Below are 23,182 nucleotides of genomic sequence, written 5' to 3' on the forward strand. Positions count from 1 at the left end.
TTTTGTCTACTCCAGAGAGCTCCTCCTGTAACTTCAGCATCTTATTCCCAATTGAAATTTAACTTTCCAAGGCTACTTTGGGAAAAAGTTAGGTCTAATTGTCAGACTTGATGCCTGCATATAGTCTGTGGGCCTAGATAAGAAAATAAGCAGGAGGCCGTGGAGACATATTCCGTCTTATCATCCATAATTTTAATGTCATATTAACTGGTTGGGTACCAACTGTTTTCCAAACAGAAAGTTGAATAACACAGAAGGATTTATAACAGTCCTGCCTGGAGTCATTGAAGTTAAAAGTCTTTTGCTAATATGGGTATGGCATGTTAGGTAACCAACATCATGGTTCTTGGCACAGATAGCATAATTCCTTCATAAGGCTTTGTACCGTAGGAAGTAGACTGGCAGCAACGATTCCCATGAAATAAAAGAGATAATTGAGACTCAAGCAGTTAAGGGCCTGAGGTCATGCATACAATAAGTGATGAGACTGGATGCCAAGTCCAGTATGTCTTTTATTACCTATGTGCATTTCTATGTGTTTGTTACTTATGCAACTATTCTACTCTTCCCATAAGCTGCTCTCATTAGATTAAAAAAATTAACACTTTATTGGTAGTGTATATTATGAGATAATAGCAAAAGTCAGAGGGACTTCTAATATACTCCTCTTCCACCTGAAAAAAAAGTTTCAGCAGGAAAGAAGGGAGGGGACAGCTTACATCAGTTTCCTTATGGTCCTGCAGCTTCAGGGGTTTTGGCCTGGACATTGCTGATGACCCTCATACTCGAGTGTTTTCTCTAGAGCTTCTAGGTGACAAGGCCCAGCAAATGGGTAGAGTATGTGCCACTTTACTCACTCCGACTCTATCAACACAAGTAACAACAAACCATAAACACTCATGTCCCTATTCATTTCCTTTGGAGATTGGAGGTTTTGTTATATACACCATAGAAGTCTTTAGGGGACCCACCTCAATGGATTTTTTTATCTTGACTTAAATCCAAGTCTTCTTGTTTCCTTCTCCATCAACAACCACCGCGCCCCCACCCCGCTCCGGCTTTCTGTAAAGGGGTGATGGACAATAGATGGTAGCAACAGTTTCTATGGTAACAGCATCTGAGTCATCTCCTTGGAAACCTGCATAAAGACCTTCCATCTTCAGACCAGCTCAGTGTAACTTGGAAGGTCTTTGTTCCTTTGAATGTATCAGCATGGGGGAGCAAGCTCTCCCGGGCCTTGGCCACTGCAGTTTCCTCTGGCTCCTGATGCCCATGGCACTTTGGGTATAGAGTTGGATTCAGGCAAAGGTGGGGGTTGGTGGGACCTGGAGTGCTTTTCTCAGCCTAACCCATGGCCAGAATGCATTGTCTATGGTCCAGCACCAGATACCCAGCAGATTTAGCCAATAGGCCTCTTGCTTTTTAAAAGGCCAGATGACTCAACCAAGGCTCCCACAGTGACCAGCAATGGATCAGAATAAAGCAATACTACATACGAACACAGATGAGCTGGATATTTTGACATGGTCATGAACAGAATACTGAAATAGGGCACTGTGGGATAGCTTGTAAGAGTCCCTTTCCTTGTGGTGTCCTTCAAATGCAGCAGTTATGTTACTTAAATGAAAGCAGACTGGTTTCCAGCAGCTAAGAGCATTAATTCTCTTGTCATCAACCACGCCAAGTAACAATCAAAAACGTTGCCGTTGTGCTTCATAGTTTATAGATCATTTTCACATTCGGGACCTCAGTTAATCGTTTATTCAGTTCAACACGTTAATTTGAAACCTACTATGCACACATATTGTGTTGGAGTTTGGGGCATAGTAGTGAGAAAAAAATAGACATGGTCTGTGCCCTAATGAAGTTGACAGAAGAGAGAATCACGGGCTAATTAGATAATTACACAAGAGCATGAACATTCAACTAAGATCTGCTAAAGGAGAGGGTCCATGGTGTGATTAATGTGCATGATATGGGGATTTGCCCCATTGGAGACACTTCCCTGAAAAAGTGATGGTTGTACTGACGCCTGATCAACAGGGACTTTTTTTTTTTAACATCTTTATTGGGGTGTAATTGCTTTACAATGGTGTGTTAGTTTCTGCTTTATAACAAAGTGAATCAGTTATATGTATACAGATGTTCCCATATCTCTTCCCTCTTGCGTCTCCCTCCCTCCCACCCTCCCTATCCCACCCCTCTAGGTGGTCATATATGTGCATGCCACTCTCTCGCTTTGTCACAGCTCACCCTTCCCCCTCCCCGTATCCTCAAGTCCATTCTCCAGTAGGTCCGTGTCTTTATTCCTGTCTTATCCCTAGGTTCTTCATGACATTTTTTTTTCTTAGATTCCATGTATATGTGTTAGCGTACAGTATTTGTCTTTCTCTTTCTGACTTACTTCACTCTGTATGACAGATTCTGGGTCCATCCACTGCATTACAAATAGCTCAATTTCGTTTCTTTTTATGGCTGAGTAAGATTCCATCGTATATATGTGCCACATCTTTATGCATTCATCCGATGATGGACACTTAGGTTGTTTCCATCTCCGGGCTATTGTAAATAGAGCTGCAATGAACATTTTGGTACATGACTCTTTTTGAATTCTGGTTTTCTCAGGGTATATGCCCAAGAGTGGGATTGCTGGGTCATATGGTTTTCTCAGGGTATATGCCCAAGAGTGGGATTGCTGGGTCATATTGCTGGGTCATAGTTCTATTTGTAGTTTTTTAAGGAACCTCCATACTGTTCTCCATGGTGGCTGTACCAATTCACCTTCCCACCAGCAGTGCAAGAGTGTTCCCTTTTCTCCACACCCTCTCCAGCATTTATTGTTTGTAGATTTTTTGATGATGGCCATTCTGACTGGTGTGAGATGATACCTCATTGTAGGTTTGATTTGCATTTCTCTAATGATTAATGATGTTGAGCATTCTTTCATGTGTTTGTTGTCAGTCTGTATATCTTCTTTGGAGAAATGTCTATTTAGGTCTTCTGCCCATTTTTGGATTGGGTTGTTTGTTTTTGAGCTGCATGAGCTGCTTGTAAATTTTGGAGATTAATCCTTTGTCAGTTGCTTCATTTGCAAATATTTTCTCCCATTCTGAGGGTTGTCTTTTGGTCTTGTTTATGGTTTCCTTTGCTGTGCAAAAGCTTTGAAGTTTCATTAGGTCCCATTTGTTTATTTTTGTTTTTATGTCCATTTCTCTAGGAGGTGGGTCAAAAAGGATCTTGCTGTGATATATGTCATAGAGTGTTCTGCCTATGTGTTCCTCTAAGAGTTTGATAGTTTCTGGCCTTACATTTAGGTCTTTATTCCGTTTTGAGCTTATTTTTGTGTATGGTGTTAGGGAGTAATCTAATCTCATACTTTTACATGTACCTGTCCAGTTTTCCCAGCACCACTTATTGAAGAGGCTGTCTTTTCTCCACTGTACATTCCTGCCTCCTTTATCAAAGATAAGGTGTCCATATGTGCGTGGGTTAATCTCTGGGCTTTCTATCCTGTTCCATTGATCTATCTTTCTGTTTTTGTGCCAGTACCATGCTGTCTTGATTACTGTAGCTTTGTAGTATAGTCTGAAGTCTGGGAGCCCGATTCCTCCAGCTCCGTTTTTCGTTCTCAAGATTGCTTTGGCTATTCGGGGTCTTTTGTGTTTCCATACAAATTGTGAAATTTTTTTTCTAGTTCTGTGAACAGTGCCAGTGGTAGTTGGATAGGGATTGCATTGAATCTGTAGATTGCTTTGGGTAGTAGAGTCCTTTTCACAGTGTTGATTCGTCCAATCCAAGAACATGGTATATCTCTCCATCTCTTTGTATCATCTTTAATTTCTTTCATCAGTGTCTTATAATTTTCTGCATACAGGTCTTTTGTCTCCTTAGGTAGATTTATTCCTAGACATTTTATTCTTTTTGTTGCAGTGGTAAATGGGAGTGTTTTCTTGATTTCACTTTGAGATTTTTCATCATTAGTCTATAGGAATGCCAGCAATTTCTGTGCATTAATTTTGTAAACAGGGGCTTTTGCATAGAGAAAGTGAAGACTCAAAGGGCAACTTTACTTACTACCTTGTCATTATGAGTTAGCTTTTCTTCTGTCCTTGACTTGTTCCTCCGGATGGAACATGATTCTGCGTTCAGGGACCATGTTTTCTCATGTCTTGGTATCCCCTGTAGCTGTGCTATTCAATTCAATAGCCATTGGACACGCGTGAGAATTTAAGTTTAAAGTAGAGTTCAGTTGCGCTAGCCACATTTCAAGTGCTTAGTAGTCTAGTGTGTAAGCACAGATAAAGAGCATTTCCATTATTCTAGAAAGTTCTGATGGACTATTCTATAGCACCCGGTACATATGACACTTAATTGGCCCAAATAAATATGTACTGATTGAGCCCTCAGATTAGCAAAGCCTGTTTCTCATGGGTGAAGCTGAGGGCAGTTTGGGAAAAACTGATACTTTGCCCTGTCACCATTACGAACTATCAGAGAAAAATTAAAGAACACACAACAGCAAACAAGGCACTTTGCGTTCTTAGAAAACCAAAATTAACAATTACCCTATCAAGTTCTGGTCAATAAGATAAGTGAAAGTTTAGGCATTTCCCATAATCTTGGATTCCCCTGCTTCTCCCTCGACTCTTGAGATGCTGAGATCTGAGGAAATGTTACCACCTTTGTGGATATAATACTATGAGAAAGTTGCAGTTTTCCCCCCAGAACAGACTCATCGTGTGGGCTTTTTTCTTTTGATTATCTGTTGATTTTCATTTACCAGGCCACTTTAAAAAAAAAAAAGTTTTTTGCTCACACAGACAAGTAGTTTGGTTGAAGGTTTATCTTTTTAAGTCCGTGAATCCAGAAAATAAGAAGCAGACATATGCTGTACCCAGGAAATGATAATTCCTGCCTTGGGGAGTTAATGTCGGCTCCTGTAGAGGCTCCTTCGTGGTTGAGGTGGAAAGGGGAGATAGGATTCCTGGATTCTGGAGCCGTGTGATTTTGGCCAACTTGGCTAAACCAAGTTAAGAACCATTTATTTTTCTAATAGGGGTTTTTTATGAGATGTTTTGTATCATTGACTCTAATTTTTTTTTTACTCTAATTTTTTTTTTTAAGTCAGGACCTCATAGGGCTAGGATTTCTGGAGCCCCAGAACAGATCAGGAGGGTGCCACTGGTTGGGAATTACACGTGTCATCATGTGTAGGAATAGGTGAACATGAAAGTTACCATCACCCCATGTGGCTGACACCTCCCCCTCCCTCACTCCCGACCCCTGCACGCACCATTGCTGACCCTAACAAAGTGTTTCTAATTTTCACTTGAAAATAATCTGAACATGTTTAGGTTGATGGGCCGTCTTCTCATTAAGATTTCATAAAGCTTCCCGCGAGTGTAGAGAAACCTCCCTAGGTCTGCTTGCTTAGAGCCTTTTGTTTGGACCCTGAAGAGGAAGTATGCAGCTTGTTCATGAGAGTCACAGATGAAAATTAAAGTTGAGGGCACTTGGAACCCTAGCAAAGGCCGAAGATTTTGAGGTGAGCTCTAGGGAAGTGAGCATGTAGGAGTAGGCAATAGTGTACAGAGCTGAGAATGCCAGAGGGGAAAGCAGTGGGGCTGGTAGACAAAGAGGACTGTGAGCAACTTGGACTTGGGAGGCAGGGTTGGCAAGCTGGCTCCACCACTGCCTTGCTGACTGACTAGTAATAGGCAAACATGGTGGTCGTTTTACAGTAAGGAATATGAGGCCTTGAGAATCTACATGAATGTGTTTTCTGCAGTGGCTGGCGTGTCATGAGAGGCTGGGATTGGTGAGCGGTGACAAAGGAGAAAGGATGTGAGGATAGTATGTTCTAAATTATAAGTTACTTTTGTTGCAGTACTGTATAGTGTAGCGCTGTTTACAGAAATTACAACTGTAGACCACTATAAACGGGGCACAGGGCTGGGCTTTTTACCAGCCCAATCCGTAGAGTGGGCGATGTCGTCCTCCTTTTGCAGGTAGAGAGACTGAGGCTTAGAAGGCTTGAGTAACTTCCCTGGCCTCACACAGCTGATAGATGCCAGATCTTTCTCCAAGGCCCTATTTTTGCCACTATTCCTGCTTCCTCTCCAGAGAGGCCCTTTGTGATCCATTTCAATCCGGACATTTTATGATGCTGTCAAAATGCTTTTCTTCAAAAGGCCCTTTAGGAAGCTGTTAGAGCTCCAGGAATAGTACAGATTGAATATGCTCATCAGTTAAACATATTTACATCTCCCTTGGGGCTGTGGAATCAGGAGGGTTAATTAACATCTGTCAGGCTGTTCCTAAGTACTGGGAAGGACTCAAGATGACCTTGAAGAACATTTTATTTTGAGGTGGCTCCCAGAGTTTGTATTATAGATTGGTCAATCTTTTCCCCATCTCCGACCGCTTTTATTTACAAGGGCTCTTTCTCCGGAAGCTGGGATCTACATCTTTCCTGTGCTTGTCTGTTCCAGCTGGCCCTGGCCAGGCTGAAGTTAGCACCCTAGACCCGTCCCCAAAAACTTCTTTTTTCTCCCTCAGCTCCTTTTACTGTTTCTTGCTGAGAGACCTGGGTAGCTGGCCCAGGAGAGGGAATTCAATGTGAGTTATTCGCTGATGAAGATTTTTTTTTACAGGATAGGCAATGACTTGCTCTGAGCTATCTACATTCTCTGATTTCCTCTCTCATGACCTTCCGTTGCTGTGTGCAAGGTGTTGATCAGGACAGGAGTTCCAGCCAAGGTGAGAGCTGTAATCAGTGGCCATAGAGTGAACAAGGTCAGATGGATGGATCCTTTGGAGAATGACCTCTTGTAGCATTGTAAACTCATTGCATGAATGTAATCTCATATACAAGAGAAACATTGAAAAACAAACAATGCAAGTGATTGTTTTCTGTGTGAGCAAGCTAACCCAGATTTTAAGGGTAGGAATCTGGTTAATAAGAATTCAATTAATTGGAATAGAGATAAGGAGACAGGGGCCAAATTAGCAGCAGCCATATGCTGAGTCCAACCCATGAGACTATGTCTGCCATTATGGCAGAGTATCTGAATGATTGTTTTGCTCCACCATCATCTGGTGTGTCAGTAAACATTCGTGCAGCTGTTTTCCTTACTTTGGCTTCTGGACTGAACTGGATCTTCTTATGGATTTAACTCTCCTTCCAAAAGGCTTTGTTACATTTGAACTCCTTGTGGGTCCTTGGGACTTGGAGCTGTTGGTCAGAGCCTGTGCTGATGTGGACAATGTTTAATTTACTGTCTCCTTTCTGACCTGCCTCTGTAAATGAATCATCTTTGAATGCCAGCATTACTCATCTTACTCTACCATGTTTGCTTCTCAACTTCTTTGCTTTCCTTCCTCCTCTCTTGGAGGCGCACATATACTTACACATGTGGGTGTGCACACACAAATGTGTGCTTATTATATATGAACAGGGTCTCTTTTCTCTTGAGAACAGAGTGGTTGATGATGCAAAAGTCACTTCTCATTGAGTCTTAGGATCCCTCATGTGTTTGGTCTGAGTCAGGGATTTTGATTTTTTTACCCTGTCAGCTAGAGCCAGATACCTAGGGCTGCTTGTGAGTGTACCCCCTTATTTAGGAATTAACTTCTTTTAGATTATCTCTTAATGAATCCAGGACCTGCAGTCATTTAAACACTTCTTATACTTAAGCACCTTCCACTTACAGGGTGTGCCCTTCTTGCTCCAGATTATTCCTAGGGGAAACTGATTTTTGTACAAGTTTTTCCCAAGGATTGGTCAGAAAGCTTGTGTGTTAGAGGTGAAAGGGCCACACTGGAGGGGAGATAGATGCACAGAAAGGATAAGTGGGGCATCCAAGATAATAAAAACTTAGCTTATTACACAGCCACCCACATTCAGGCCTTGAATCCATGTCAAACGCTGCAGAACCTTCTGGTTGGAGGAGAACAGAAAGGGAGCTTTGGCTAGAACTTGCCAAAAGCCGGGGAGTTAACACATTGGGAGGACAGTGGAAGCCAGTGGGTTTCTCCGTTCACATCTATATGTGATTTTTCTAAAAAGTGCTGTCCGAGGTCACATAAGTGGTAAGAAATCCAGGTCCAAGTCTGGTACAAACATAGGAATTGTCAAAGGCAACATCGTCTGTAGTGATAGTGGGGCAGGGTGGCGGTAGCGGGAGGTGGCCATCTGCTGCCTGTGTAGGTCTTGAGATTAGGTTGCCATATTATAGTGCCATGGATCACCTTGATTGTAACCCCTGGTTGCTGAACCTGACTTAGCCATGCATCTCTTCAGATTTTCTTTAGTGGCCATAGACTTTTCTCTTTTTTATCCACATTTCAGGGAGGACATTTCTGCCTTTAAGCAACTCCATTAATCAAACGTACCAGACTTATTGCCTTGTTTTGGTTATTTAAAAAATTGGCCATGAACTGTCCCCTGGCTAAATTTCGAGCCTGATTTCTAACCACTCCCCTGTGCTCATTTGCTCCAAATGCACAGGGCTGTTTGCATTTCCTGAGCACTGAGTTGGTACCTGGAGGCCACAGCTCGTGTTCTTGTTGTTCTCTCCCAGCCTCATATTCCCCTCTTACCTTGTCTCCCTGGGCAACTCCTGGTCATCCTTCCATTTTACTATACAGTGTTTATAACATTGAATCAGAATTATTAGACGTCTGTCTTTTACTCACTTGTGTGTCAGCCCCGTGAGATTAGGAACCACATGCTGATAATTTTTGTATGACCTGCTTATAGAACAGTCAGTCCTTATCCCTGTATCTTCCAACAGGACCGTGAGTGGGATATGGGGGGGCTGTGATGGTGGTGGGGTTGGGCAGGAGAGAATTGATTAAAAAAAAAACAACCCAGGTGGGTAGGAGGCACAGGTGCAGCTCCCATCATGCATCTTATCTGTAATCTTTTCCTCTCACTTGAATCTACTTCTACTTCCCTGGGTTCTCCTCTCCTACCTTGGTTTGTTTCCAGGTTGACACATAAGTGGTCTCTTGTAGTTGCATGTTATCTTATATCCATGGCTCAACTTTTAGCTGTAGATGTTTTTGTCTCCCCATTGGTCAAGCCTTTAAGATCTACGGTGGAAATCTTCTGACAACAGTGCCTGTCTCACCTGTTGCAGGATTGGTTGATATTCTGGCAGGTACTGGCTGTCATTCTCTGTCGTTGGTATTTCTTTAGGCTACTTCTACATGTGGGTTTTCAGGGAGGGGAAGAGCCCCCACAAACAAGTCTACCACTAGGGTAAATAAATGCGTCTTTGTAGGATTTTTTTTTTTGCATTTACATTTTTTTTAACATCTTTATTGGGGTATAATTGCTTTACAATGGTGTGTTAGTTTCTGCTTTATAACAAAGTGAATCAGTTACACATATACATATGTTCCCATATCTCTTCCCTCTTGCGTCTCCCTCCCTCCCACCCTCCCTATCCCACCCCTCCAGGCGGTCACAAAGCACCGAGCCGATATCCCTGTGCCATGCGGCTGCTTCCCACTAGCTATCTACCTTACGTTTGTTAGTGTATATATGTCCATGCCTCTCTCTCGCCCTGTCACAGCTCACCCTTCCCCCTCCCCATATCCTCAAGTCCGTTCTCCAGTAGGTCTGTGTCTTTATTCCTGTCTTACCTCTAGGTTCTTCATGACATTTTTTTTTTCTTCTTAAATTCCATATATATGTGTTAGCATACGGTATTTGTCTTTTTCTTTCTGACTTACTTCACTCTGTATGACAGACTCTAGGTCTATCCACCTCATTACAATCATCGTTAAATACTAAGGTTTAAATGCTTATATAAGCCTAGGGTATTTGACATAAGGTCAATAACAAAGGAATAGCCCTGGGGTTGGCAGGGTGTGCAGTGGGTATTCACAGTGGCATGTATAGGCTGATGTTTGGTTGATTCCACTAGTACCCTTTCTCTCAGCTTGTAAACTTTGTGGTTTCCATACTCGCTATTGCTCAGGCATCATCATCTTTCCTGCTGTTGCTCAGGGACAACCTGTAACCTCTGATACAGTTTGTTTGGTTGTGATTCTCATCTGGGACAGAGTTCACATGTTTGTATACAAGTGGTCTCTCTGGGACCATACCCCTGTGCGCTCTCCATCTTTTCTGAGTTAGATTGCTTTTGGGTGACTGACTTGGGCAACATTTTCAGTCTTTTAAAACACAGTCCCATGTCCAGAAAGGCATTCCTCAGATGTTTCTGGAGTTGTGGATCAGGCTGTTAATTGTAAACTCTTGAAAGAATGTGCTGGTTTCTCACCATAAGCACAGTGGGCCATTTCTAACAATACTGATAGAGTCTCTTATGTTTGTACAGTCAGAGGATGGTACTATTGTCTGATTTTCTTCTCCATGAATTTTTTATTTTTGTGATTGATTTTGAAAATGTTCTGTTCAAATTTTGTATAATAGTTTGACTTTGCCATTCTTTGTTTCCAATTTCATATGGTTCCATTGTTCAATATTTACATGATTGTGGCTTGGTTCTTACATTTTACTGTGGAATAAGATTGCATATGAGTTTTTTCTTAGTTGAACTGCCAAGAAGTCATTAAAATTTACTCTCAATTATGTTAAGTTCACAGCATATAAACACAAAGTCCAAAACCATTTAAAGGTTTTAAATGTTTTTTAAAAGCATTAAAACATTAACATGTGTATGTTATAGGGTTGCAAGTCTTAAGAAAAGTTAAACTTCTCAAATCTGGCTTGTGCAAAGTAGAGTGGATTACGTTTCAGAAAGAAATTTAGCACTTGTATTTCCTAGTTGCATTTATTCCCCGTTTATTTGTAATTTTAAAAATCTGCATTTTGTGCTTGTGTTTTTCTCCAAAGAAACTAAGGCCCCCTTAAAAGACCACTTTAACTAACAGCATGCATATTCTAGTTGCATTGTTTGGGTTTTGTCGTCTTTGAGAGTCCCCTTGTAGTTTCTCCCCCTTGCAGAATGTAGTGATGTTGTTTCTATGGAAACAGTGATGTCATGGGTATGAATGGGGCTTAGTGACCACCAGGAGTGCCATATATCAAGGCCAGTGATAGAGCCCAGCTTTACCTATGAAGTTACTAATGGGGCTCTGTTGTCAGCAACTTGAAATATATATGGGAGGAAAGTGGATTTGTGTAGCAATTCTGGACAGCCCATATGGAGTGTGTGTTTGTGAAGCCATGTGTATGTGATTGTGGAGTAAATCCTGCTTCACGGTTTGACTTTAGATCAGCTGGATTCCCAGGTCCATGAGGTGGGAACTTGTAACATATGAAATCAACTTCCCAGCATCTATGGAAGAAATGAAGGAGAAATAACGTCTCCAGGGTTTGGTATCCAGATACATAAGGCTTGCAGTGTCAGCATTAATACAAATCGGAGCTTTGTAATAATGCATGTAATCAATAGGCATTGATATACAGTAGGCATATAGTTTCGTTGAACTTGAATGCATTTAAATATTCTCTAAATGTAAATGACTTGATGAATAATACAAATTATGACTAATTGATCAGAGCCAGAGTCTGATTAAGTAGCATACTGTAACTTGTATTTCTGAAGGGTGTAGCCCTGTTCACAGAGGTGGTCTGGAAAGGCTAAGCTCTTGATTCAGTGATTGCGCCCACTTTTGTTTTTGCCTTTCCTCTTTTAGAACTGCATCCAGATCTTGTGGCTCACTCTTTTGACCATTATCAGGATATATGATATTTGATGTTTTTTTAATGGTCCAAATCATTTGGAACCAAGTTTAATGATTGCCTATCTTGATAACTCAACTTTGGCTATTCCAGTTAAAAATGAAGTATCATTACAAAGTAATGAGGCAGATAATGATGTAGTTTATATATTGGTTCTAAAATAACTTCTTAAAGGGTGATTTCCTTAAACTTTCAAGCAGTTCTTTCATTAGAATTTATTATGTTCCCAAGGTGACTTCTTTGAGGGTGAACTTTTTTTTGGATCTATAAGTTCAAGTATACATGACAGAAATCAATCTCTCTGATAAATACTGCCTTAATCCATTTGGGCTGCTATAACAGATACCATGGACTTGGTGGCTTACAGATAACAGAAGCTTATTTCTCACAGTTCTGGAGGCTGGAAGTTCAAGAGCAAAGCACTGAAATGGTCGGGGTCTGGTGAGGGCCCTCGTCCAGGTTGCAGACAGCCGTTTTCTCATTGTATCTTCACATGGCGGAGAGGGTGAGGGAGCTCTGTGGGGTCTTCTTTTAAGGGCACTAATCTCATTCATGAGGACTCTACTCTTATGACCTAATTGCCTCCCAAAGGCCTCACCTCCTAGTAGCATCACATTGGGGCTTAGAATTTCAACATAGGAATTTTGGGAGGACACAAACATTCAGCCTATAACACATCATAAATCTCATTTCGTATCAGACAGTGAGATTTTCCATATAAGTAAAATTTAATCTTCTCCCTCTAAGCATTAGTCCTGTCTTTCAAAATTAATAATCATTTAAGTGAAATATTTCATGATCTGTCATGCCCTCTTTCTTAAAGGAACTTTACAGAATGAAACTTAACTTTTTTTTCCCCATGGCTCAAAGTCATTATTTTGAATTCTACTTGTAATATTGAACCAAAATAATGAAGTACTGTCCTCAGAGGTCATGGAGGGAGCATAGTGCTAATTGATTTCCACTTTATAAATGACACAAGTTGCTCCTTTTTTTGTTTGTGCGTTTTTAGTTTTCCTCTACTTTCCATCTTTTTTTTCTGTTTTATCCCTTGATTTTAGGCTACTGGTGTTTGCTTTTTGAAGTTGTCAGTGTGCCTGACTCTGCTAGGCTGAATAATGGCCCCTAAAAGATGTTTGTGTCCTGGTGCTACTTTACGTGGCAAAAGAGACTGTGCAGGTGTGATTAATCTCCCACGTGGAGATCCTTTACTTACCCTGGTTTTTCCATATGGGCCCAGTATAATCACAAGGGTCTTTCTGTGGGCAAGGCAGGAGATCAAAGAGATTTGACGATGCTAGTAAGCTGCTGGCTGTGATGATTAACAAAGGGGCCATGAGTCAAGGAATGCAGATAACCTCTAAAAGCTGGAAAAGTCGAGGAAATGGATTCTCCAGAAGGAATACATCCCCGTGGACTCATTTTAGGCTTCTGACTTCCAGAACAATAAGATGTTAAATTTGTGACATTTTTAAGCCACTAAGTTCATGGTAATTTGTTACAGCAGCCATAGGAAACTAATACACTGACCCTGGCTGTTGCCCTCCTAATTTGAGGCATTATATCAGATGACTGAATTTATTATACATATACTTTCTGTCCAGCAAACATTTGTTATCAATTTTGTATCAGGTGTTCAGAATGAAATAAGACACAGTGTGTCCCACATTCTCAGTTTTGCTGTGCACCTAGTCCAATTGGGAGATTGAGCTGGGAAAAGACAGATAAAAGTATCTTTGCAATCTAACCTATTAGGTGCTGAAACTGAATAAAGAATGAATACAGAATAAAGAATGGTAGGAATTCAGAAGAAGAGGCAACTATCTTATTTTGGGGGATCCAGAATGTTCAGGTCTTACAGAATGAATGTGTATGTGATTGGTGGGGAGAGGAAGTGTGAAAGGGGAGTCATGCCCGACTGAAAAAGTGGTAGATGGGCAAAGCCCATTGCAGGTAATGCAAAATTCATAAATCACCTTCAGTTGATTTTCTTTTGAGGGAAGTAGATGAAGACCCTGCAGACACTCACAGCTGTTTTGGTTTTCCAAGGCCCTCTTTGCCTTTTGTTCTGCATGTTGGCTGGATATTTAGTCCTTCAAGCTGCAAAATTTTACCCAAGGATAAGAGAAGCATCAGTTACCTATAAATATAAACCAAATTAACACCTAACTTGTGGCCAGTGTACTTTCTGGAATATTCCTGAAGCCCTCATTCTTTCACTGACTATAGCAAAGAGCAGCTTCTGATCCTAAGATCAGGGTTCTCATAGGTATCCTCATTAAATCTTTTAACAGTTAATAGTGTCATAAAATATAACCAGTTTCACTTTTGGTTCAAATTCCATTTTTTTTGAGGGGGTAACTTCATCATGGTAATAATTCAGTGATATTCTAATGGGAAGATTTTGTTAATTCATGAGGGATTGAAGAACACAATCATATTTAGATTAGCTTGTATTTTAATGAAGGGAAAATAGGGCATCTGGTTCACCAAGACTCTATAGCTACTTTAATTGCAAACTGTGTAGAATGATTTAGCATCCCTTTGTTCCTGCTTAACAGTTATCATCACATCTGAACTATTTACTGAGTACAAGTGCAAAGCATTGTTTAAAGTGCTGTGGGAGATGTAAAGCTACTAGTAATCTTAATAGTAGCATAAAAAACATTTAATCATTTAACCCATTTATTGAGCCATTTAACTGAGCCTAAGCACTCTTCTAATCTCTTTAGATCTATTATCTTGTTTGATCTTCAGAAGAATTGCTTACTTGCTGCTCTACTCTATTTTTTTCACCTCTCTCTCTCTCGTGGTAGACTGATTCCAGCCTCATCTTTCTGCAAGAATAATTCTTGTTAAAGAAATCAGTGATCACTCTCTCCAAACCCATTGGATGTTTTCCAGTCATCTTCCTCGGCTTCTCAGGAACGTTTGCCACCGTTGATCATCACCACTTCCTTTAAAGTTTTTGGCTTTGTCAGTACATCACACCTTCCTGATTTTACCCCCTCTGGCCATCCTTTCTATTAGATTGAATCGTATAGAAATTGCTGGTAGTCAGCTCTTTTGGTCCAAGAAATGGCACTTTCCTGTGGTTTCGTAGAGAAGTTGGTCCTATCATAGTCTATAAGCTTTGGAGTTCTCTTATTTTCTCTCTTTACACTGCCATTGGGTAATCTCACGTACGTTTACAACTATACACAGACAATCCAGAATTTGTATGTTTGATTGAGACCTCTTCTCTGACTCCAAATTTTTATTTTTACCACTGATTACTTGACGTCTCTTCAGTATCATCATGGATACTTCGGTATCCTCATGTCCAGAATCAAACTCTTGCTCTTCTTCTGTGAATCTGGTTCTGTTCCAGTTATCCTGGTCCAGTGACTGGCACCACCATGTATACAGTTGCACAAACATTAGTAACCTGTCTCTTGGTCCCTTGCTCTTTCTGCAGTCCCTGTTACATTTACTTCTGTACTGGGTCTTGAATCCAACAGCTTCTCTTCATCCCCACTACCCTCCTAGTGGTCCTAGTTCAAGTGGACTGTTGCAGTAACATCTGAATGGTCTCCTTACATCTTTGCCAGCCTTGCCCCACCCTTTTGGTCTATTCTTCATACTATGACCAGAGTGAGCTTTTTTTTTTTTTTTTTTTTTTTTTTTTTGCGGTACGCGGGCCTCTCACTGCCGTGGCCTCTCCCATTGCGGAGCACAGGCTCCGGACGTGCAGGCCCAGCAGCCATGGCTCACGGGCCCAGCCACTCCGCGGCATGTGGGATCTTCCCGGACCGGGGCACGAACCCGTGTCCTCTGCATCAGCAGGCGGACTCTAAACCACTGCGCCACCAGGGAAGCCCCAGAGTGAGCTTTTGAAATCAGAATCTTCAGCCATGTCCCTCCTCATCCTCCCAACTTAAATATATTCTTTGCTTCCTTTTCCTCTTAGGCTAAAGGCCACACTTCTTAACATGGCCTTACTGGTGCAAGGTGGCCCCCTGCCTCTTTCTTTAGCCTCTTCTCCCTTCACTGCTCCCTTCCTGTCTTTTCTGGGGTCATACTGCTCTTCTTTCCATTTCTGTGGTCTCTGTACTCCCTCCAGCCCATGGCCTTTGCCTAGGTGGTGACCTTTGCCTGGAATATTTTTCCTCCCTTCTTTGCTTTCTTAGCTTCTATTTATGTTTTAAATTTTTACGTGTCAGCTCCCTGAAGAGGCCTTCCTTTTCTTTCCTGACAAGGTCACATCTCCCTAAAATAAGCTCATTTTCTTTATGAAAATCCGCAGTTACAATTTTATGTGGATTTGTGTGATTCTTGGATGTGTACATCCTCATAACCACTCCAAATTAGGCTGATCCCATTTTACAGATGAGAGAACTGGGGCAGGTGATTTGCCTGAGATAATTCAGCTAGAAGGTTGACTGAGCTGGGAGTTGAACCCGAATCTGTGTGATTCTGTATTTATTAATGCTAGGATCAGTTTTGAGGAACAGAAAAACCTGAAGTAACAGAAGTTTATACACAAGGTAGAAGTCTTTCTTTGTCATGTAATACTGTCCCAAGGTGGTTTGGTAGCCTGTGGTGTCAGAGACCTTGGCTACTTATGTGTGTTGCTTCACTTGAACTTAACTTGACCTTGTGGTCCAGCATGACCTTGTCTGAGGCCAGGGAGGAGTACAGAGGGCACATGCAACTACCTCTTCAGGAAGGTTTCCCTAAGCTGCCATGGGGCACTTTTGTTTATGTCCCATTGGCTCGAGCTTAGTCTTATGGCCACATAATCTGCAAGGGAGGCTGGGAAATGAAGTCACTATTCCAGGTGGCTATGTGCCAGCTAAATATTGGGGTTTCTATTACCCTAGGAGGAGAAGCAGTGTGTATCAGGAGATTACAGGCAGTCTCTGGGTAAGACTGTAAAACCCAAGCTCTTGACCACTGAGCTTGCAAGTTCCTGGTCTCAGGGATTTCTGTTTTACTAGGGAAACAAACGATAAGTTAACAGTAAAAGAGAAATACCAGTGAAGTAATACCAGTAATAGGATGTTACCAAGCATGTGGTATGTGTTCAGAAATACCAGATAATTTTTGGTGGTATCCAGGAAGGCTTCAGGTGTTAAGTGGGCACGGCAGTCTATCACCATGAATCACTTTGTAAGAAAATTCTCCCTTTCTAGTTCCCTTTCATTCTTTATGATGATATCAACACCTGATATTTATCTCTACCATTCTAATACTGGTTATAAGAGGATTGCTTTTTAATCTCATTGGTGTCAGTGAAGCTTTTGTTTGTCTTCTGGTTCTTGGTATTTTCCTCCCTACCGAGTCTTTAAACATGGTTACTTTTGTTGTTGCTGTCGTTGAAGGCTTTGACCAAAGGGCTGTCTGTTCATCTTCTGAATAGTGCTGTATGGCATTCTTCTTCTGTTGAATGCTGGGTTTCTAACTAAAGAAGAACCTGTTAATTATGAAAACATTTCACCAGGATGCTCATAATTCTGATCTTTTGTCCTTTTCTTCCTAGAGGATACATATTTCAACGGTGAGCCATGGAGTGATAGGCCACAGTGTAACGACTGCACTTCTGTAGTTGTGGAAAAACCAGTAGTAGTAGTAATAGTAGTGGTAGTAGTAGTAGTAGTGGTAGAAGAAAAACTAGCAGATGTATCAAAGAGTTGTATCTGCCCTACTGAGGTAATACTACTTCCAAACTAATGTCTGAAGAGAGAAAAATCTGCTTCTGTTAGTTTTAGCACTGCTGCAGTTGGTGTAGAGAATCATACAGAATTATCCCAGAGGGCCCCACCTGTGTTAGGGAATGGTCATAACACCTGGTGTATTGGCTACATGTATTCATCTCCTGTCCCTCCCAAATCTCACTGAAATAGCCATTAGGACAAAGAGAATAGAAGAGGAAATAGTAAAAGACTTCAGTGACTTTTTAAAGGACAGAATGTGTGGTGTGTTGATGGCTTTAGTTGAACAGAGGCAGCGTCAGATGACAGGTAAGTTGATTGATGTGGGGAAGCTCTGGAGAGGCTCAAGACATGGAGGGTACCAGTTGTTGCAAAAGGCAGAGGTAAAGTGCCAAGATAAAAAAGATTTTAAGTAGGAGTCTTCATACTGAGCTGGCAGGACCCTAGAGCTCCCTCCCCTGTTTCTGGAATATTGATTGTAAGAAGACTTATCTCTGGAGAAACTGAATGGCCCCAGAGAAATGACCTCTAGGCCTTGACATTTGAAGATTTCTGCAACTAGAAGGCCAGTTTGCATCCTGATCACTCTCTAGGGAAGCTCACTTGTCAGTGAGGCCTTCCAGACAACTAGCCCCACCCGCTACACAGAGCATTTCCAGTCAGCTTTTGACTTTTTTCTCCTCAAATAGGGGTGGGCAGCCCCAAATCATGAAATATTTGGGGAAACCACCCTACACAACAGAGAGACAAAAATAAAATGGAAGGAAGAAGCTGAAGAAAACAGAGATAGCAGAGATCAGAAGAAAACCTAAAAAAACAAAAAACAAACCTGGAATTAAGACACTATGTCCTAAAATAAGAACAGAATGCTATGAAAAAGAAATAGAGAAATCTCCAAAATTAAAAATATGATATTCAAACTAAAAGAGAAATCAATGGGGGGCTTCCCTGGTGGCGCAGTGGTTGAGAATCCGCCTGCCAGTGCAGGGGACACCAGTTTGAGCCCTGGTCTGGGAAGATCCCACATGCCGCGGAGCAGCTAAGCCTGTGCGCCACAACTGCTGAGCGTGTGCTCTAGAGCCCGCGAGCCACAACTACTGAGCCCACGTGCCACAACTGCTGAAGCCCGTGCGCCTGGAGCCCGTGCTCTGCAACAAGAGAAACCACTGCAGTTAGAAGCCCATACAACGCAACGAAGAGCAGCCCTCTCTCGCCGCAACTAGAGAAAGCCCGTGTGCAGCAACGAAGACCCAATGCAGCCAAAAATAAATTTATTTAAAAAAAGAATCAATGGAAGTGTTGAAAGGTTAAGAAAGAGAGACAGAAAATCAGCTAAAAATCAGAATAAAAATACAAGGTGGGAGAGAAAAGATTAGTAAATCGGAGAATCAATCTGGGAAGTCTAACATCTGATAAATACAGAAAAAAACAAATAGGAACTTGTCAAAGAAGCAATACAAGAAAAATTTCCAAGTTTTCAGATTGAAAGGACCCACTGAATAATCAGCACAGTGAAAATGAAAAGTACTCACTGAGTGTTCAAGGCACATCCAGGCAAACTAAGGCACCTCGAGGATCAGTTCCTTCTCCAGAGGTAGCTGTGCTGTAACTCTTCTCTATGGCTGCCCCTTTCCATTTTAGAAGGGGCCATAGCGTATCACTTGAGGAAGACTCATGTTCTGTCTTTTAAGATCATTGAGTTTGGGAACCTTGCATTCAGTTTCTTATGGCAAAATAGACCTGACAGTTCCTTGGTTATCTTAATTATTCATTATCAAATAAAATGTCCCTGTTTTTAAAGTTGGATTTATTTTTATTCTTTGTAGTGACTGGAGGAGGAGTTAAGGGATACAGAAATATGAAATGAGGAAGCTTTTTTCTACCTTTTTGAGAAGTAATTTGAAACATTTTTAAAAAGATAATAGCTGATATTTTGGAAACTAGAATGAATATAAACTCATTCAAGTTTAAAAAATCAGTGTTCATTTTTGAGCAGTGATCTGAATCTAATTGGTTGCAACCAAGTATCATCCTGATTAAAAAAGGATTGGGAAGAAATAAAAGGAACTCAGCTCCTTTTAGACTGGAGAAAAATAGTTCTTTTGGCGAGGAGGGGCACAATTATTCCAAGGAAAGAAATTGTTTAAATGACATATTATTATGTAACTTAGTCATAGAAGATACTTTGATTTGGGCTCAGAATGTGATGATTGCTACAAAATGAAGACGATTTGAGATAGTTTTCTAAGGGCTATAGCTACTGTTGTTTTTTTTTTTTTTTTTCCAATTTTCTTTTGAAAAAGTAGGAAAGAGAACAATTTTCTGGTCCACTCAGTAGCCTGATTTCCTAAAAGATGTTAAGGTCTTAGGAAAACTCAACAGACTCAAACAGGCTGAGTCTGTTTCCTAAACCGAAGTAACTTTTCAAAGTGTTGGGCTAAGTGTCCAAGGGGGTTTAACCTACAATCCTGAGAGTTTATGATGCCATGACTCTCCTTTATCATAGCCATTAAAACAACCAAGTATTTTAAAAGGAAAAATAAATCGAAGGAGAACAATGGCCATATTTGGAAGACTGTCTTCCTCCAAAATTAAATGGCAACTAGCCAAAACCCTGTCCATTGGTGGTATTCCTCCTGCCTGGGATCCATTTGCCTCTATGTATGGGTAGTAGTATTATTTCTTGTCACTTTCTCACTTCACTGGGCAGTTAGCCTCCTTTACGAGTTCCGTGCTTCCTCACTTGCCTTCTAATATTCTTGACACAGCAGCCAGAGCGATTGTCGGATCAAGTCCTTATATTTGGCTGGAAATCCAATAATAGTTGCTAAAGAGGATATAAAGCGGAACCTATATAGCTCCTGTTTTCAAAGAACTTACGTTTTGGTTGAGAAGATGGAAAAGAACCACATTCTAAGTTCAGAGTATTAGATAGGTTTTATATATAGCATTATTATAAAATCAGTCCCCTGAGTGCTAATTGCCGTAGCAGTTTGGAAGAAATTCCTTTAGTTTATGATTGTCAGGGGAGGTTTTTATGAAGTGATATTTGCAATACAGCTTATGGGAATGCTTTGGATAGATGAAGGAAACAAGCAAGGAGTTTTAAGGTAATAATTGCATGAGTAACAGTGCAGACGTGAGAAAATCCAAGTATCTTTAGGATGTACAGTGAACAAAGTGCGGGGCAGTTAAATTGTTGCAACGTCGTATTTCGTAGAGGTCAGTGATTTTCAAATTTTTCTTTTTTAAAGTCAAGACCCCTTTTGTTAAGCAGAACATTATGTGGAACTCCAACATATTAAACATGAGAACTGTAGCTTCTGTGGATAAAGCCGGATGCAGGTGGAGAGTGCTCGCCCATTTCTGCCTGTGTGATTTCTCAGCTCCGCACTGGGGGGTCTTTGAGGCTCTCTCGCCAGACACAGGGCTCTGAGGAATAAAGTTTAGAAACCACATGTTTCAGGGAGCAGCTTGGTGGGAGAAAGAAAACTGACCACTTTGGGTCAGTTGATAAAAAATGTTGGATATCCATTTTGAGCTTCTTGTTTAGCCGGTGAGTTGTTATAGAAAATTTTTGAGCAGAACCTTTTAACGTAGTGTTACAGGAAGATTAAGATGGCGGCAGGGTGCAGCTTTTGTGCCCCCTCACCCCACAGCATGATCCTTAGAACACCCCTCGGTAGTCCACTGAGAGTGTTTACTTTTTCTGACTAAGGAGCAAGATATGTGTGGCTGAAATAACTTCAGGGGAGAAAGGAAGAAAAGATATAAGGGCCGAGTTGGTGAGTGCTGGCCAAGGTTAAATAGGATAATACATGTAATAGTGCTCTGAAATTTATCAAAGACTTTTGTGTAAAAGACTAAATTCTGTGAGTTAGAGTAGTATCCTAGCAGCAGTAATATTATGGTAGAGTGGGAGAGAGGAAGCAGCCTTCAGACATACATAGGAGACACCGGCTCGGCTCAGCCTTGCTGATTCCAAGGGCATGAACTTAGCTCTCAGGTCAGTAGTAATGACCACCCGCTCCCTGTTTCCCTCTTGTACTGAGGACTTTCTTGATTCCTTATGACAGTGCCTTTCCCACTTGCAGCATGTGTGCAGAACAGGAAGGGAATTCTGCAGCATGCGTCCCAGAATGGCTGGCCGAAGCGGGGGATGCGGCCAACCACGCAGATTTTCCATGTCCACTCAAGACTCTGTGCAGGGAATGAAGCACAGACGTCTGATCCTCTGAGAAGGAGAAACAAACCCAGAGAGGCGGCAGCACGACGAGAGACCTTAGATCGGGATGGTGGGAAGAAGAACGGAACACACTGGATTCCGCCTTCCTCTCAAGCTGACTATCGCTGGATGATTTCATCAGCTGCTCCCCTGCAGGCCTTGCCTCCACTGGGTGCTCAGGGCATGCATTCATTATTATTCAGCTTGTCTTTGTCTGAGACGCAGGTTTGTTAGCCTTTGCTTAGCGTGGATTCAGAGACAGGCAGAGGTGTTCAGAAACCAACAGGGTGGTAGGCTCAATGCTGCTGTGTGACAGTACACCTGAGACTGGGGTGCGATTCCTGCCTAGGAAACTAGGCTGAAAAATGATTTCTGCCCCTGGGAACGTTGTAATTTGATCTTGAATTCTAGGGCCTAAAGAGGCATATCCAGGCCTGGTCACAGCTCTCTGAGGCAATAGGATATCCCCCCAAGTCTGGAATAATGGCCTCCCATAGGGGCTGAGTTGCCAGGGTTGAGCAGGCTTGGAAATAGAAGTCGGATGACCTTAAGGGTGTCCGTTGCCCCGGTGCAGTGATTCAGGCAGCACCTGTACTGGCTGTGTATAGGCTGGAAGGAACTCTGTGGCTGGGAAGACTTCCCTCCTCTCCTTAGGGAATATGAGGTTCTCCTGGACGGGCTGGTACTGTAGGCCACCGCTGGAAGCCCCTGCCCTTGGCCTGGGAGGCAGAGGGTCCGAATTGTCTAGTTTGCACTTCGGTGGGGACAGTGCTTCTTACATTCAGTCTGTACCAACCCTGGAGGAGTGGGGGACTCCTGAGGAGGAGGTAGGGATGCATCCCCCATCCTGATGTTTCATCCAGCCCTAACCATTTTAATTTATTGTTTTAAGTTAACAGGGTAAAATAGATTTTAAACTGTAGTTTTATGAATTTTAGTTCATGTATAGATTTGTGTCACCACCACCACAATTAGGATACAGCACTATTCCATCACCCCTAAGATCTCCTTTGCACTATCCCTTTGTGGTCAGTCATGCCCTCTTCCACCCCTACTCCCTGGCAACTACCCTGATTTGTTCTCTGTCACTATAACTATAGTTTTGCCTTTCTGAGAATGTTATATAACTGGACTCATACAATATGTAATCTTTTGAGACTGGCTTCTTTCATTCAGCATTAATGTCTTTGCAGTACTTTCAAGTTTTGTGCGTATCAATAGTTGATTCATTTATATATATTCATTTCTTTGACATTCCAACCAATTTACCTGTAATTTTTTAGAGCAACACTATATCACACATGAAGTACCTGTTTTCCTTATTATTATTATTTTTTTTTTTTCGGTACGCGGGCCTCTCACTGCCGTGGCCTCCCCCGTTGCGGAGCACAGGCTCCGGATGCGCAGGCTCAGCGGCCATGGCTCACGGGCCCAGCCGCTCCGCGGCATGTGGGATCTTCCCGGACCGGGGCACGAACCCGTGTCCCCTGCATCGGCAGGCGGACTCTCAACCACTGCGCCACCAGGGAAGCCCTGTTTTCCTTA

The 23,182-nt window shown here is 41.8% G+C and overlaps 1 protein-coding gene across 7 annotated transcripts in view; it reads left to right on the forward strand.

Annotated features, from left to right (window-relative positions):
* The window catches only part of LOC116758533 (carboxyl-terminal PDZ ligand of neuronal nitric oxide synthase protein), a 307,707-nt gene that overhangs the window by 170,729 nt on the left and 113,796 nt on the right, over nucleotides 1-23,182 (forward strand). The window contains exon 1 of one of the 7 annotated variants that reach the window (XM_032641454.1): nucleotides 12,140-12,224. The exons of the other annotated variants lie outside the window; for them this stretch is intronic. Coding sequence (XP_032497345.1) covers nucleotides 12,213-12,224 — 12 coding nt within the window. The 5' untranslated portion in view covers nucleotides 12,140-12,212. Of the gene's footprint in view, nucleotides 1-12,139; nucleotides 12,225-23,182 lie in introns of those variants that run through there. 7 annotated transcript variants of the gene reach the window in all.

This window comes from Phocoena sinus, chromosome 1, assembly GCF_008692025.1.
Source record: "Phocoena sinus isolate mPhoSin1 chromosome 1, mPhoSin1.pri, whole genome shotgun sequence".
NCBI classification, from domain to species: Eukaryota; Metazoa; Chordata; class Mammalia; order Artiodactyla; family Phocoenidae; genus Phocoena; species Phocoena sinus.